The sequence below is a fragment of the Antechinus flavipes genome, chromosome X (genome assembly GCF_016432865.1).
Source record: "Antechinus flavipes isolate AdamAnt ecotype Samford, QLD, Australia chromosome X, AdamAnt_v2, whole genome shotgun sequence".
Classification (NCBI taxonomy): Eukaryota; Metazoa; Chordata; class Mammalia; order Dasyuromorphia; family Dasyuridae; genus Antechinus; species Antechinus flavipes.
Window position 1 is genome coordinate 2,165,472 of NC_067404.1, and position 18,334 is coordinate 2,183,805.

Consider the following 18,334-nt stretch of genomic DNA (forward strand, 5'->3'; position numbering starts at 1 on the left):
TTAATTTAAAGAAAAGATTATCATATTCTTTTATAGCAACATTATTTTATCATTTAAGAAATGTGTTTTACAATTTTCAGATGATGAAATTGGAACTATTTCTAGTCACATGAAAAGTGCTCCAAATCACTGTTGATCAGAGAAATGCAAATTAAGAAACTGAGATAAGATGACAGGAAAAGATCATGAGGAATGTTGGAGGGGATGTGGGAAAACAGGGACACTGATACATTGTTGGTGGAATTGTGAACACATCCAGCCATTCTGGAGAGCAATTTGGCATTATGCTCAAAAAGTTATCAAACTGTGCATATCCTTTGATCCAGCAGTGGTTTCTACTGGGCTTATACCCCAAAGAGATACTAAAGAAGGGAAAGGGACCTGTATGTGCCAAAATGTTTGTGGCCACGCTGTTTGTAGTGGCTAGAAGCTGGAAACAGAGTGGATGCCTGTTGGAATCTTTACAAACTGCTAACTCATTAGAGTTGATCTGATCTTACAAGAAGATGGTTTGGGCCAGAACCTGAAACAAGGTACTAAGTAGAACTAATTGATACAATGCTTGTGTTCACACCTTTATTCCTTGGAGTTCACAAGTATGGGAGACTCACAAAGTAAACTTTGTAACTTTGTGAATTCACACCTCCCTTGAAGCTCTTAGGGCCAGAGAGCACTCTGGGAAGAAACCCATAATCCCTTTCTCTCGTATCCCACAATTCCTCTCTCTCGTATAAAAGAAACAGACAGAGGCTCTCGGTCAGATTTCAGCTGAATTATGCCAGAAGCCCTCTCTCTGAGGCGAGGCAAGAGAGAATATATTTTCCACTTGGCTGGCTGGTCGCAGAAGAGAGTTCAGCTGGTTGGAGAGGAGCACTCTGGTGCAGAGAGATTTCACCGGAATGACATGAAGAGTGGTGCTGGCTCTGGAGGCTGAAGAAAGCAGAGGCAGAAGCAAAGGACAATCTGCAAGAGCTCTTGGAACCAAGCAGAGAGATAGGCCTCAACTAACCAGGCTATTTTGGAAGGAGAAAATAAACGTTTGCATTTTTACCAGCTGGCTGCATTTGGGTCATTATTACTTTCAACTGCAACTAAGACTGCCTCCAGAAAATCTCCTCGAGAAACCTTCTGTCGCAGAGAGAACTATTATATTAAAAAGAAGAAAATCACCACAGATGCCCATTTGTTGGAGAATGGCTGAATAAATTATGTATATGAATGTTATGTAATATTATTGTTCTCTAAGAAATGACCAGCAGGATGAATACAGAGAGACCTGGAGAAAATTACATGAACTGATGCTAAGTGAAGTGAGAAGAACTGGGAGATCATTGTACATGGCAACAAGATTATATGATGATCAATTCTGATGGATGTGGCTCTCTTCAACAATGAGATGATTCAAACCAGTTCCACTTGTGCAGTGATAAAGAGAGCCATCTACACCCAGAGAGAGAACCATGGGAACAGAGGGTGGAACACAATATAACATTCTCATGTTGAAAAATTACCCATGTATATGCTTTGTAAATAAAAAGCTTTAATAATTAAAAAAAATAGAAATATGTTGTTAACAGAAAATGTCTAAAGCTTCAACTACTGGCTGATTCCAAACAATTTCTAAACTTTTGTTTCCACTTTAGCTGTTTCCATGATCTGAGAGACTGACTATTTGATCCAAAGTCCACTTGTCTGAGACGGTTTCATCATCTGTGTTCTCCATGGCTTTCTTTTTCAAAGAAAATATTCCAAAATCTGAAATAGGATCAGCAGACCTTCAGATAGCATTGTATTTCTGCAACATAGAAAACATGTTTTCTGATTCTAAGAAATTACAGAGACACATTGTGTAAGTGCATGAATCCAGAATCTTGAAATTTACTTGTATTTAAATTACCAGATGCCTTTCACAAGTAGGCTATAGAAGAGAAAGATCACAAGGTTTATGAGAGGTTGCAAACAAATTGAACACAAAGATTAAGAAACAAATCTTGATCGATTAGCTTGGAGGAATCCTTATGAGATGCTATTGCTATCTTATTTTACTCTTGCCAAATAATAAATTTAATATGTCTTTTTGGCCTCAATTAAACTTTCATAAACCATCAGACAAAGGGAGATATGCAAAACATTTTGCAAACTCTAATGAGCTAATATTATTATCAGCATAAAAATATTACTAGCAGAATAAAAATTCTTTTAGCTTTGGTCGAAGCATATCATTCAGTTTTGCCTGACTTTTGGTGACCACATTTTGGGGTTTTTCTTGACAAAGACACTAGAGTGGTTGGCCATTTCCTTCTCCAGCTCATTTTACAATGAGGAAACTGAGGCAAACAGGGTTAGATGACTAGGCCAGAGAAATGTCTGAGGCCAGATTTAAACCCAGGGCTTGCTGACTGGAGGCCCCTGAAGTAATACAAACAATATAGGGGGTCAGCGGTGGCAATTTTGCCACCACTGCAGTCCATTGGGATTCTTTTAGTATAAATTCACTGGGAAAGATGCAATGCAGACACAAAATTAGGTGTAATGTGAAAGCATGCTAGACCACTTTGAGGGCTCTTTGGAATTGTCCCTGTGAGCTGCAAGCTTCTATCTAGGAAAGAATTAGCTGTGAGACTTTGTCTGCTGTTCCATGAGAGGACAAAACAGTACAAGTTTTTCCAAAAACATATTTTGATGTTGCTATGATTTTAAATCAGTTCTTCATAATCCCTCCAAATGGAGGAAACTGAAGGATGAGAAGCTGGACCACGGGATCTCCAATGTCTCTTCCAGTTACTCAGATCCTAAATAACATTCTTAATAGCAGACAGGGTAAGGACAAAATCTGTTTCCGCATTAACGCTTTCAATCGTTTTCCCTTTACTAGCATGGTCCCCATCCTGGCCCCCTTGGGCTAATATTAAAAGTTGCTTTTCTACTAAACTGGGAATTCCTAGAGGAACCCTACCTTTTCTATTTGCTATCATTCAGGGTGAGCTGGCAAATGTTGGGGGGGGGTGAGGAAACATGGCATTCTTATATGCTGACTGCATTATTCTCCTATGTCTCGGGATTCTCTCCTGGGCCTTTTTCTCTTTTCTATAGTGTTTCACTTGGCAATCTTGTCAGCTCCTCCAGATTTCATGATCATCTTGATGCTGTAGGCAGCTTAAAATTCAACATTTTCAAAACTAACTATTCCCCGCAAGCCACTTCCCTGTCAACTTCCCTGTTATTGTCAAGGACATCACCATCCTCCCCATCTCCAGGTTCACAACCTCGGAATCACTTCTCACTCTTACCCCTCAGATCCAAATTGCTGCCAATGCCTCTTGATTTCACCTTTGCGATGTCTCTCAAATATACCCTCCTGAATTAAACTAGCTTAGTGAATTGTTTAGAGGCTAATGTTACGTAGAGAAGTTAAATTCCTCGAGGGTCAAGATTCCTTGTAGTCTCAGTCTCTCCATATTTGGCACACGTCGGTCCGTAATGATGATGCTTGATGGATCGTTTATGAAAATCGTGCTCTGGTCCCTCTAACCCTGCTCCCCACCCCCAGCTTTTTAGTTAGCATTGTAATTTTTAGCAGGAAATAAGATTGCAAAGGGGAATCTGGAAGTCATGTGCGTTCTGTCCCAAAGATAAAAGGATTTCTGTCACAAATTATATGAAATATTATCTAAAATTCACATTCTATTAATATGTGTGTATCCAGGGACCCAAGTCCAAGGGAGTAAGCCTGGGATGAGTGGCAGCTGCCCGCGGCTTCCTCAGTTGCAAGGTGGCCCAGGAGTAGTGTTAGTAATGTTCTTCATTAGTGGAATCTCATGAGAAGTGGGTGTGCTCACTGCTGAGACACACACCCAATATGGAACCAGGAGCAAACTTTTTCTTGGTAATTCCACTCCTTACCCCTTCCTTCCAGGTTCAGATTGGTCAGATTTACAGTCCGAGTTACAACTGGTCAGATTTACAACCCTCTTTGTTCACCCATGCCATATGTCAAAAGGCTTTAGGACCCTAGGCGGTTTGGGCTACTTTAGGCCTGGGCATCTTTGCTAAGAACTTTGTGGTTTATCCAGTTCCTTGCCTCACCTGGTGATTGGTGGGAGCAATCTTAACAAGCTATTTTACCTCTTCCTTCATCCTGTTTTGATGATGTCTGTGGAAACCCAACTTCTCATCCTCCCCTCATGCAGAATCAGGAAAAGCCATCTAGGCACCATTTATCAGGATTTCTGGCTTATGTCATCGAAGTCCCAGACTATCTCCCAACCAGCAGACTATCAAAAAAACACTGGGAACTTCAGATTGAAGACTTTGGAATTTTACTGATAACTTTGAGATGACTGGGAGATATTCTTTTTTTTTATTCAAATTATTTTATAATAACTTTTTATTGACAGAACCCATGCCAGGGTAATTTTTTACATTATCCCTCGCACTCACTTCTGTTCCGACTTTTCCCCTCCCTCCCTCCACCCCCTCTCCCAGATGGCAAGCAATCCTATACATGTTAAATAGGTTACAGTATATCCTAGATACATATATGTATGCAGAACCGAACAGTTCTCTTGTTGCACAGGGAGAATTGGATTCAGAAGGTAGAAATAACCCAAGAAGAAAAACAAAAATGCAAACAATTTACATTCATTTCCCAGCGTTCTTTCTTTGGATGTAGCTGCTTCCGTCCATCATTGATCAATTGAAACTGAGTTAAGTCTCTTTATCAAAGAAATCCACTTCCATCAGAATACATCTTCAAACAGAATCGTTGTTGAGATATATAATGATCTCCTGGTTCTGCTCATTTCACTTAGTATCAGTTCATGTAAGTCTCTCCAAGCCTCTCTGTATTTATCCTGCTGGTCATTCCTTACAGAACAATAATATTCCATAACATTCATATACCACAATTTACCCAGCCATTCTCCAATTGATGGGCATCCATTCATTTTCCAGTTTCTAGCCACTACAAACAGGGCGGCCACAAACATTTTGGCACATACAGGTCCCTTTCCCTTTTTTAGTGTCTCTTTGGGGTATAAGCCCAATAGAAACACTGCTGGATCAAAGGGTATGCACAGTTTGATAACTTTTTGGGCATAATTCCAGATTGCTCTCCAGAATGGTTGGATTTGTTCACAACTCCACCAACAATGCATCAGTGTCCCAGTTTTCCCGCATCCCCTACAACATTCATCATTATCTTTGCCTGTCATTCTAGCCAATCTGACAGGTGTGTAGTGGTATCTCAGAGTTGTCTTCATTTGCATTTCTCTGATTAATAATGATTTGGAACACTCTTTCATATGAGTGGTAATAGTTTCAATTTCATCCTCTGAAAATTGTCTGTTCATATCCTTTGACCATTTATCAATTGGAGAATGGCTTGATTTCTCATAAATTAGAGTCAATTCTTTAGATATTTTGGAAATGAGGCCTTTATCAGAACCTTTAACTGTGAAGATGTTTTCGACTGGGAGATATTGTTGAACTAATCTCGAGGTGGCATAGATAAAAATGAGTCTCCACAAAAAAATCCTATAAAATGGAGACCTCAGACTCCCCTCCAACCCTCTTCCATCACCAGTGGGCTGCATAGGGCCAGGTACTCTCAACTGGAATCCACAGGAACTCTCCGCTGGAATCTCCCACTTCTCCATCCTCTTCTCCAGGATACCTGGGGATCCCATCCCATTTCTCATTTCAATCAGCTATCTGCCTCTATATCTCTCCCTGTTTTTTACCCTTGTCTCTGTGCCTTATTAAAAGTGATTGCATTCAAAGCAATCCCAATAGACTTTAGACAGAAAACACCATCTGAATCCAGAAACAGAAGTGAGATTGAATGTAAATCAACACACACTATGTTCACTTCTTTTTTCCGGTGTTTTTTTTTTTTTTTCTTTTCCATAGTTTTTTTTTTTTTTTCCCCTTTTGCTCTGATTTTTTTTCTCCCAACATGAGCCATAAAGCAATATTTGTTAAAACAAATGAATAACAAATGAATAAATAAATAAATATACTTTTTTAAAAAGTGATTTCCATTGTCAAATTTTTTCAGAGTTCACTATTTGGAATTTCAGCCAAAAGATTGTCCTTCATTCTCAAAGAGAGCCAGTGACATCAGGAAGATGATGTCATGACTTGCAAGTCAATTGGATTTAAGAGGGCTGTGAAAGGTCACCAGCTTGACCTTCCCCTTCAGAGTCATCTGGGTCCAGTGCCAAGACAGAGATCAAGAAGACCAAAGATGAACCTGGATGAAATGGGAGACCTTTGCCTTTTTAAGTTAAGATCTTCAACAGGTCTCAGTTTGACTGAGGCTGCATCCATTCAGTGATGAAGGCTAAGTAGGAAGGGGCAGAGAATGACCTCTTTTATCTAATCAAAACAAAAATCAATCTGAGAGAGCTAGACCCTCAAGGTTTCTGACCAAAACAGAAGCAATTGCGATTTAAATTCACTGGGAGCCAGCTGGGCCAAAACTAAGACTTAGACCTGTGGTTGTCAAAGTATGGTTTGGAAAATCCTGGGGATCTCTGAAACCCTTTTAGAGGGTCTACAAATTCAAAAATAGTTTTTATTTCCAATATGGTAAATGTCTATAAATGTAACCCAGATAAACAAAAACTCCTTGGAGAGATCCTCAATAATTTTTAATAGGATAAAGATACTGAAAACAAACTGAGAACCACTGCATCTTAGACCATCCCAAGATTCTGTGGGAATCCCAGGGCAGAGCCTGGGGACCTATTAACTCCTCTTTGAAGTATGTGTAAAGGGTTAAAGCTGTTGCCAGGAATCAGCAAGGGGAGCAGTCCCTTCCCCCCAAACTCTGGTGTCTCCTTCCTCCCCCCTCCCATGTTGGCTGAGAGTGTCTTGGGGTAGAGGGCATCTTCCCCTCTATACTGACCCTCCCTCCTCTCCTCCTTTCCTTCTCCTCTCCCTTCTTGCTGAGCCCAGCTGTCCTAGGTTCCTTCCCCCACAGCTTCCTAGAAGTCACTTAGGCAGCCACTGCCCCACTTCTGTAGCCTGAGCTGCTGGGGCCTTTTTCATTCACTCATTTTTCAGTGGTGCTGACTCTCTATGAGCCCTTTTGGAGTTTTCTTGTCAAAGATCCCGATGTGGCTTGCCATTTCCTTCTGCCTGATTTTACAGATGAGGAAACTGAGGCAAACAGGGTGAAGTGACTTGCTCAGGATCAAACACAGAGTGAGGATGGATTGGAATTCAATCCAAGTCTTCCTGACTCCAGGCCTTGCCCTCTGTGCACTGTGCTATCTGGGAGTCTCACCAAATGTTCTCAAGGGACAGCATTCTCTCCTGGGTCTCTCTCGAAGGGGTCTTTGGGATTGTCTGGTCCCCTTCACCATCCCGATTACCCTGGCAACCAATGCAGCTGATTTCTTGATGCCATTCGTGACACAAAGGCAGTCACCAGGAAGTGGCCTGCTATTCATCACCTTTGTGGTTTTTGTTATTGGAACCACTCTTGTGGTGTGTAACATCCTCTCATAGCAGTTACCATTGCCAGTCTTTCCTAATTCCCAGGGCGTCAGAGTATCTCTGGCCACTGACCTTTGCAGTGTGAGCTAATTCTATCCGGCTCGCCTCCTCTGAGGCCTTCAGAGATCTCTGGCTACGATTTCTTGAATCATGGTTTAATAACCGATAGCATGCTCAAGAACAGCCATGTGCAGACTCAAAGCCTTTATTATACTTGCTCACATGATGCCCTGACTTGTTAACTCCCTAGTGAACACGTGATCCAAAGACCCCGTGTTCACTCTCAACCTCCTTACCTCTCTTGGCTATCCATCCACTGGGCTAGGCTATCCAGGATAAAGAGTGCGACTTGCTGCCCAGAGTGAGTTTACAGAGGGTCTGTGAAGTCACACACACAGCCAATCAGAGAGGGGGCTTTCTCCCATTAAGAAGCTATCTAGATATGGACAGGATCCCACCCAAGGGGCAGTCCTATACCCACAGAGATTACTTCTGGGCCACTTAAATCTCTTGCCCTGTGGCCGCCCATTTAAAGGACCCTTACAGTGATACAAACGGATTCTGGCCTCTGTCAAATCCCTGGAATATCCCAGGTCAAGTTTTGCTCATAAAATTGACCAAGGAATGAATTCCTTGGACCTGCACCAGTGTCATTACCCCTCTGCCTGAGAACTGCTAACATTTTACAACGTAAGCTCAGGCAGGAGACAGAACTCCTGCATCCACTTACAAGAGAGCTATGTATGAAGGAAGGTGTGTTGCCATAGGCTCCCCATTCAACTTGTAGACCGGCCCATCTGGAAAGCAGACCAGGCTGAACAAAGACCAACTGTGGCCTTGAAGAATCTGAATGCCATTTGAAGCTGGGGTTGAAGCCTCAGGGCCAAACGACATAGAGGGGACAGAGGACATTCAATCCTCTGGTGGCTTTTGGTTTTCAGCACTCAATTTCGCTGATGCGCTTCACTCTATTCTCGTCTCCTTGGATGTCCAAGTCCAATCTGCTTTTCCATTTTGGAATTCATTCCCAATTTTCCACTGTCCATAGACCATCACCAGGATCTCCCAATACCAAAAGCACTGTGCAGCTGTTACTACAGGGATGACATCATGATCAGAGGCTTCATCCCTGACCAAGTTCAAGCCCATCTCACGGCTGCAGTTGGAAGAACTGCCTGGTCATGGCTGGCCAATAGCTCCCCATAAAATCCAAGCTCCTTGCAGTGACTGAAATTCCTAGGATACACATCCCTAGGATGGACTCATCACTCTCTCTCACCACCATGGCCAGATGTTAATGATGGGGTCCTAGCAAGGACCACAAGGTCCTTCTCTGTGAAGAGGCAGGTTCTGGCTGTCCCTGAGGACTACTGAGCCCTGGGCAGGCACTGCATTACCTATACTGCCCTGGATTAGGGAAAATAGCCAATGACACTACTCTGTTAAAATGGCAATGGCACTGGGGGGACAAGTCTAGGCTGGGATCCCTAGGGAGTCAACAATCTACACCAGAGGGTAGTAAGAGCCTCATCAGGGCCCTCTCCCCCACTGCCAAACACACTAGCTAAGTGAGGCCCATAGTGGATTCAGCTGGTAGATGAGACTTATTTCACATATAGCTGTCTCCCATGCTGGAAGGAATATCTGGTGTAGCTGTAGTCTTCCAAACTGCAACCGCAGTCTCCTTAAGGGTTGGGGGTAGAGAACATAGTGCTCAATGGGCAGAGCTGAAAGCCATTTACCTAGCCACAAGAGCCTCACAGAAGTAAAGGAGGGCCCTCCCCAGGTTTATGCTAATTTCCGAGAGGTTGCCAATGGACTCACCACCTGGTCTGGCAAGCAGGTCCAAGATGAGTGGCACATGCATCACTGTGAAGCACTGAAAATCGGAAGGTCATTGCAGCCCATGCACCAACCCAGCCAATCTGGGTCAGTCATGTCTATGACAACTTCACACAACTGGCAGCCCAGACCAGGGCACAGTGGAAATGGACACTTAAGTGCTCTGAATGTTTGGGGACTATCAGCCTTGTTTGCCAGGTCGAGAGCCTTCACAGCACACACTGACCAGGTCACCAGGCAATACCAGAGGCATTCTGAATTCTGGAATTGCAGACATCCAGGCAACGTTGTTAAGGGGCGGCTGCCTCACCCAATTTGGTGAGTGAGCTTGATAGGACCTTTGCTGTCTCAAACCGAAGTTGTTACTCATGCCCTCATCATGGCAGACTGAACTCTTGCCACATCACCTACACAGGGAAACTTCAAAGGAAATTCTCGTGCCATTTGGGTCAGGGTGCCTGTTTTATAGCCCAGACCATGAAGGCAATGAGCTTCTGTGGTCTTTTCTCCTGCCCTATAGTCTCCAGGCTGTTGGACTGTTGGAAAAGCACAATGAACTCATAAAAATCACCCTGCTCAAACTTCTAGGAGGAAACCGGAACCCCATGTAGGTGCTGATGGTACCTGGAGAAATCTGTACTCGGAACAGCCGCCCTTACAGGCCCTTAAGCTCCCACCACACCTATGAGCCCAGGTTAGTCCTTACCTCACTCTTCAGGGAAAAGCAAATGGCCTCCAGGGGCAGCACTCCAGCAACCCCTCAATACCTTTCTTACTCATCTTTACCTGCATCCTGGTCACTAGAGGGCTGTGCCTCACCTTCTGCAGAGATGCCCAGCAATACCCACTAGGTCTCCAGATTTCTTATACCATGATTGCTATGCTGGGGGATTTGTTTCGATAGGCCCAGAGGAGAGGTCCCTAGCAAGCTGAAGAATGCACCCATGACTGTTGCAGAGCAACTAAAGGACCCAATTTGGCTGAAGTACATTTGGCTATTTTAGGAGCCATGGTGATGGACCATCAGCTGGCCTTGGATTTCCTGTTAGTCATACAGGGCAGAGTTTGTGGTCTTGTAAAATCCTCCCATTGCATGTGGATTGACTCCTCCAGAAAAATAGCCCTTGGTACCCACCACATGGTAAGTAGAGTAAAAACAGCTGATTCCATACCCTCACTGCCCTCATTGCAGACAGCAAGACCATCTCACTAGGGCCTAGGACTGTTTACATTGATTTTTCCTCCTGCATTTTTCCCCAGGCAAATGGGCAGGATTCCTGCAAGGATTCTTGGGAGTTATTTTAATTATTGTGCTTGCTTGGATTTTGTTTAGCTTACTCCATGGACAAGGTGGTGACCAGGGAGGCAATTGTATTGAAATTGTCTCATTCTGGTCCCCTTGATTACCACCCCCCTTCTGATCAGTGCAGAAGTTCATTTTAGCAGTAAATAAAATTGCAGAGGGAAACCTGGAAGTCACAAATTGTTCCAAAGATCAAAGGAGTAAAATTTACTAATTGTATTATTATACGATATATCACTTAATCATATATTAACAAAAACTTACATTCTGGTAATATGTGCTGAATGTGCCTATTCCCATTTCATAATTTCACAAATTCATTATCACTGGGAGAATTTAACAATAGCAGCAGCAGCCAAATACAGCTATCATCTTTTTGAAAGATATATTTACTTAAAACAAGTATACAATAGAAAAACAAAAAAGAAAAAAATTGGCATGTGCACAGAGAACACAAGAGGATTCAAAATAAGAAATAATAATTTTTCATTTCAAGAAAATATATAATAAATACTATATCATGTATTCAGAATTGGCCATCTTTGCTTTCTTTTCGGTTTTCTTTTGTTCTCTGCTGCACTTTTTACTTTAATATTTTTCCCCTCCCCACCCCTACTAACTCCAAGCAAACTATAGTTACACATGGATATATTTATACATACATGCATCCATTTATACATCTATACAAACATACCTGCATATACACATACATTTATACATGTAAACACATACATACTTACATATACATACATACCAATAATACACACATATACATACATTCATTCTTATATGCAAACATATGCAATGTACATATATGCATGCATATACACATGTGCATGTATACACATACACATAGTGCATACACACATATACACAATGCATATATACACAGACAAATATATATACATAGATGCATCACATGTACACATACATAGATATCTATAATCATATACATATATACGAATCTACACTCATACACATCTATCTAAGGTTGCACTACATTTGTCTGTCGTGTTTCTCTGAAGGTGAATAAGATCATCCTTTTTAGTCCCAAGTCTTTGTGTTTTTCTAAATCCACCAACTCATCATTTCCATTCCAACCTTATACTATGTAGTTGTTTTAAATTGTCTAAAACAATATTAATACAGCTGACATATAATGTAGACTTTCTATTTTTCTTTTTTTAATTGAAGCTAATTTAGCTTTAACTTTATTTGAGATCATCAATTACCATCCCTACTTTTTTCCTAATACCTTCTACTCCAGATCATAATAATGATGTTTGTATATATTTCTTTGTTTCCTATCCCTGCTTGAATGAAAAGATACGAGAAGAGACTCCCAAAACAACAGCTTTGTAGGTGTGGGAATTGGAGAAATATTGCACATTGCACATATTTTCAAACCAACCTGAAGTCGGGTATGCTGATTTATAAATTTGTTTTTTAGTTTTGAAATTTTTTTTGATCTATTAGATGACTCTGGGAAGAATAGGAAAGATACTGTGGTGATGTCAAAAGGAATCAATAAAAACTTATTTTAATAAATGCATTTTTAATGAAAAGGATCAATAGCATCAATTAAAGCTATCAGCAGGTATCAGATATAATTGGGATAAACTAGAAGCATTCCCCAATAAGACTGGGGTGAAACAAAGTTGCCCACTATCACCATTAATTCAATATTCAATATGTTAGCTTTGGCAATAAGAGCAGAAAAAGAGATTAGAGGAATTAGAGTAGGTCATGAGGAAACCAAATTATCACTCTTTGCAGTTGATAGAATGATATACTTAAAGAATCCTAGAGAATCAACTAAAAAACTACTAGAATAATTCACAACTTTAGCAAAGTTGCAGGATACAAAATAAATCCACAGAAATCATCAACATTTTTACATATTACCAACAAAGCCAAGCAGCAAGAGATACAAAGAGAAATTGGAAGATCCCTGTGAAGCACTGCCTAGGTAATAATAGCTAGGTGGGGTCAGTAGATGGAGCTGTGGGCCAGAAATCAATGGAAGCCAGATCTGTATTAACAAATATATCTTTTCTACTTTGCAAAGCACTGGATTTACTTGTTGCATGCTTGGTAAGCAGGAAAACCGATTCCCTCTCACCCCAAGCATTTATTAAGTGTACACTATCTGTATTCCAGTCCCTGGGGACACAAATACAATTTTTCAAAGCTTCTGTCAAGAGAATCCGCAATTGAGGAGCTTATAGTCCAGTGGTGGGGAGTGGGGACAACAAGTACAAATCATTAAGAATCTACAACATGTGACATGCAGGTGTTAGGAAAGTGAAATGGGCGGACTCTTCCTTCAAAGAGTTTATCAACGAGGAAATAATATAAGACAAAGCAAAACCAAAATGAGGCTGGCGATCAAGATAGTCATAGACCATAGAAGTTTTCCCCCTCTCATTCTATCCCATTTTGACTTCAGTAAAGTAGTAGATGGAGGGCTACGCTTGAAGCCAGGAAGTCCTGAGTTCGAATCCCACATCAGACCCTTACTAGTGGGCTGACCCTTTGTAAGTCACTTAAAATGCCTCAGCCAACACTGGACAGCTTCTGCCATAGGAAACAGTGAAGATTTTCCCCAAGTCTGACCTGTGATAGACCTGCCTGTGAAGGGTGATTTTAGGAAAACAGTAAGTGTTCACTGCCATCATCCTAAATCTCTCCCCCGCTCACCTGTGGTTTCCACTCATTCACTGTGACATAGTGGAAAGACATCTGGTTTGGGATTTAGAGTCAGCTATCCTGGCTCCCTGCCCATTTCCTTCCTTGGCTCTCCTTTCCTTCTGTTCTGGGCTTCATCAGCGTCAACTGCTTTTTTGCAGCGTTGGGAGAGGTAATCTGAACAGAGTCTTTACTAACTCAGGAATGACAACAGACAATATGCAGATCACTGTCGGGGGCCACCCACCAGTACCCCCTTTCTTCACCAATAAGAGGAAATAATCTGCCACTTGTTGAAGGGAGGAGGGAGGAGGGGAAACAGCATGCTTGTAAAGTAAAAGAGGATCCCAATATGAACCCGAGGAAGGAAACTTCAGGCCAGTTCTTGCATCCCTACTGGGGCTATGGAGGCTGGTGGGGAGGAGTGCCTGAGGAAGTGCACTAAGGAGTACTGGCTTCCTCTCCTTTCCATCCATCTGGATTCTAACTTGCCTGAATTCCCTTTTTCTGTTCTGAATGGATGGTGGGTGGAGGAGGATGTTGACCCGGGCCCTGTGGGAAGAAAGGATCTCAATATGGGCTTTGAGCAGAAGCTCTTATCCTCGAGACTCATGAGTCCCTATTGAAAAAGACTTCAAGATGGCGTCAGCTAGTCTCAACCACTGGTTGCTATAGTGACCAGTCTGTTTCCATAGAAACCCTGAATCCTGCTGGGATAATTCCAAGAGGAGAGAGGTGGGCTCCTTCCCCACTTTGCTCTAAACAGCCAGGTGGGCTATGCTTCTAAATCCCCAAGTGTCACAAAATAATAGGAACTATGCACATATACCCATGTTCAAACGTGTGGCTAAAGGGATGTGTGTGTGTGTGTCAAGCATCAGGTGATCTAAATCAGTAGTTGCCATGGTGCCCTGTCTGTCTCCAACCAATTCTGTATTGCTGCAGGGCTGACCCCCATGCCAACTCCTTTGCAGCCCTATGTTATTATAATATAATTCATCATAATATGTTATTAGAATAATAAACTATAATACTAATGATATTATGTATAATATGATGTGACACAATAGAATATGCCATATAATATAATATTATAATAATATAATATAATAACAAAAAGAGGAGGGGGCTTCTGGTTCTGGACAGTTGAAAACAGACAGTAACCACTAATTTGGAGGAGATGCTAGTATACAGAAATAGAATTACATTAGAAAACTGGAAGAGGGGTAGCTAGGAGATAGAGCTGGGAATAGAGCCCCAGCCCTGAAGTCAGGAAGGCCTGAGTTCAAATCTGTCACTTAACACTCCCTAGCTGTGTGACCCTGGGCAAGTCTCTTAACCCCAATTGTCTTACACAAAAAAAGTCTGGAAGAAACGGTGATAAAAATGCAGAAGTAACTTTTATCTCACTCATTTTCTGCTATTCTCTTTCTCAATAAACTGTGGATGAAGCTATCCTTCCCCAGTCCTTCCCAGAGCTCCAGAGCTCTGGGAGGTAGTTTTCATTACAAACCCATTTTCATATGGAATGGATAATGGAATAATGGAAATCGTGGGAAAAAAGTAGAAGGCTAGTCTGTGAGTCAAACTCTGTCAAGTTTGCTTGATTCAAGGCAACTGGAGATTCATTTTTTGCCTAGAAAGATATTCCAGAATATGTCTCTGATCTAGGTCATATTTAAAAAAAAAAAAAAAAAAGACAATCATTCTTATCCTATAGATCTGAGCCCCCCAGGCATAAAAAGGTGCTGGCCAAGTGTGAGCAGGTGGAAAAATCTCTTTCTGTCCCCCTCCTCAGTGAAACGACTCTTTTATTGGCTCTGCCGCCACAGCACAATGCGGTATTGAGGCTAGCAGAGCAAGCGTTAACTGCATTTACCACCAACAGCTTAAAAGACAAGTTAGCAAAGAGGTGACATTTGGTTTTTTAGCAACCCCACAGACCACAACAGCCCAGGCCCTTCTATCCTCTACTACCTCCCAAGCTCTGTCCAGACTGACATCCATTGCTTCCATGACACTCTGTATCCATCTCATCCTCTGCCATTCCCTTCTCCTTTCTCACCTTCAGTCTCTTCCAATAAGTCCCTTCTTCTCATGATGTGGACAAAGAACTTCAGCTTTCATATTTAACCTTCCAGGGAATAATCTGAATTAATTTCTTTAAGTATTGACTAATTAATTGGATATCTCTACTGTCCAAGGGATTCTCGAAAGTCTTCTCCAGCACCCCAATTTAAAAGCATCAGTTCTGTGGCACTCAGCTTGAAACGGTAGAAGGAAAATGAGAGAAGGGTAAAGTTCTAGTCTTAGCAACCCTAACAGTTCCCATAATGTAGTCTCTGCATGTGAACTTTCAGCTCATGATCTCAGTCCTTAGCACACTGCCTGGCCCACAACACAAACTTAATATGTCCTCATCGACCGATGAGAATTTCTTGACTGCCACTGCCTTCTGCGACTGTCGGACACCACTTGCAGGCCATTGCCATCACCCTGCTGCCATGTCCCCAGCATACGGTAGCCATGTGAAGGACTTCATCTCTTTCTCCCTCTTCTCAAAGAAGAAGGGTTGGTCCATTAAATGTCAGTGTCTCTCAGTTACATGGCCTGGGAAAGTCTTCTACAAGGTGTGCTAGGAGGAAGACATAGAAATACAAACACACGGATACATGCACACCTACTGTACACACATCACTAAATAGATAGACATATCTAGCTATGTGGTGGCACATAGACAAACATCTGGACATATATACACACAAACATATGGAAATAATACACATCAATCATATATGTATGAAACATGGATGTATATTTGGTCTCTTCTAATAGAATGTAAACTCTTAGAGGGCAGCAATGGTTTCATTTTTGCTTTTGTATTCTCCATGTCTGGCACATAACCAAGTATAATGAAATGTTTGGGTTTTGATGGATTGAAAGGTTTAGGCATAACTCCCCTAGAATCAGAGAAATGGACTTTCAAAGGCCCCTTTCAGAATATAAGAAGGAACTTGGAAATAAGAAACAAATTAGAAACAACTTAGCCCAAACATATAGTTGGGCTCACACAGGATTTGATAGAGTAGGACCCTCACAACAGCCCAAATTCGTGGGTACTCCAGATATCTTGATTCCCATTTGACAGGAAAGGAAATAGAGATTCAGAGTTAAGTGACTTGGGAAAATTACATAGCTATGAACTGCAGTAAAAGGCCTGGAGCTTATTATTCCTGTAGTAAAACCTGTAAGCTTAACATACAGATGCTCCATGGGTTCTGACTGAGAGACTACTGAGTCTTATTTTATACAGAATTCTAATAAGCAGGACAATCTAGTTTGCCAATGTTCAGCACCTTAGAGGAAGCAATTTAGAAATGGGGAGGAGGGCTACCAGAGGAAAGGATACTAATATTGATGAGAAGTGACAGCTGGGACCTAGGGAGAAAGAAAAACCATAAAAAAGAATAGGAGAAAAGTGTCAATTCTAAAGCAGAATAGTTTGGCAGAATAGTCCTAAACACAGAAATTAATTAATTCAATTAAATGTAATTAAAATCATAATCTGAAAACAAAAAACAAAAGGTGAAACGATGCTTGGTGGCTTTTTAGGAAAGTGAAGGCATGGCTCAGAGACAGCAAAAATGATTCCAAAAAGCCATATTCCTAAAGGAATAACTCTGGGTTTCCGGAAGGACTCCCTTGCCAAGGGCGCCCCAAAGCCAAAATTTTGCTGTAGACATATGGACTCCATGTTCTTTTGCTAATACCAAAAAAAAAAGCAAAAATTAAAAAAGTTGGGGGGGGGGGGAGGCGGGGACAGCTAAATAGCACAGAGGACCTGAGTTCAAATCAAGAATCAGAATCTTAACACTTAAAGGCTGACCCCGGAAAAAGTCACATAAAACTAATTGCCTCACCTCCCTCCCCCCCCCCAAAAAAGCAACCAAAAATAAATTAACTCAGTAAATGCAGAAAAACTAAAAGGGGCAGATGGCTAGATGGTGCAGTAGGTAGAGCACCAGACCTGAAGTCAGGGGGACTTGATTTCAAACCTGGAATCATTTAATATTTACAAGTTTGAGATCCTGGACAATTCCCTTAACCCCAATTGCAACACATCCCCCCCAAAAAGGAAGTCAAAATAAATTAACTATTTAAATGCAGAAAAAATTACAAGGGAGGGGGCAGCCAGATGGTACAATGGCTAGAGGACCAGACCTGAAGTCAGGAGGACTTGAGTTCAAATCTCACCTCAGGAAGTTAATATTTACTGTGTGATCCTGGATAAGACATCAATTGCCCGCCCCCCCCCCCCGCCCCCACAAGGAACTTAAATTAAATTACCTATTATCACAAATTATCTTAGTTCAGTAGATATAGAAAAAGCTTAAAATGAGGGGGGGGGGGCATATAGATGGTGTAGCACCGGACCTAAAGTCAGGAGGACTTGAGTTCAAATCTGACCTCAGAAACTTAATATTTACTGTGTGATCCTAGGCCAGTCATTTAACACCAATTTCCCCCCTCAAAAAAAAAAGTAACACAAATGAAATAAATTCAGTAGAAATAGAAAAAAGCTTAGAAGGGGGAGTGGCTAGATGGTGCAATGGATGGAGCACCAGACCTGAAGTCAGAAGGACTTGAGTTCAAAGCTGATCTCAGAAACTTAATATTTACTGTGGCCACTCATTTAACACCAATTGTGTCCCCCCCAAAAGTAACACAAATTAAATAAATTCAGTAGAAGTAAAAAAGCTTAAAGGGGGCAGATGGATTGTTCAATGGACAGAGAAGCAGACATGAAGTTGGAGATCTTGATGTCAAATCTGGCCTCAGACACTTAACACTTACTGGCTGTGTGATCCTGGACCAAGCCCTTAAGCCCACTTGTCTCATTCCCCACCAAAATCTAAATAAATTAAATTAACTATTTAGACACAGAATAAAGTTACAAGGGGGACAGCCAGATGGTGCAATGGATAGCGTACCAGACCT

The 18,334-nt window shown here is 41.6% G+C and overlaps 1 protein-coding gene across 1 annotated transcript in view; it reads left to right on the top strand.

The window, feature by feature from the left end:
* LOC127542767 (structural maintenance of chromosomes protein 6-like) overlaps positions 1–15,868 on the top strand; it is a 42,909-nt gene extending 27,041 nt beyond the window's left edge. Inside the window, exon 3 of the mRNA XM_051968556.1 lies at positions 15,818–15,868. Within this exon, the coding sequence (XP_051824516.1) occupies positions 15,818–15,868 (51 nt within the window). The remainder of the gene's footprint in view (positions 1–15,817) is intronic.
* The last annotated feature ends 2,466 nt before the right edge of the window (positions 15,869–18,334 follow it).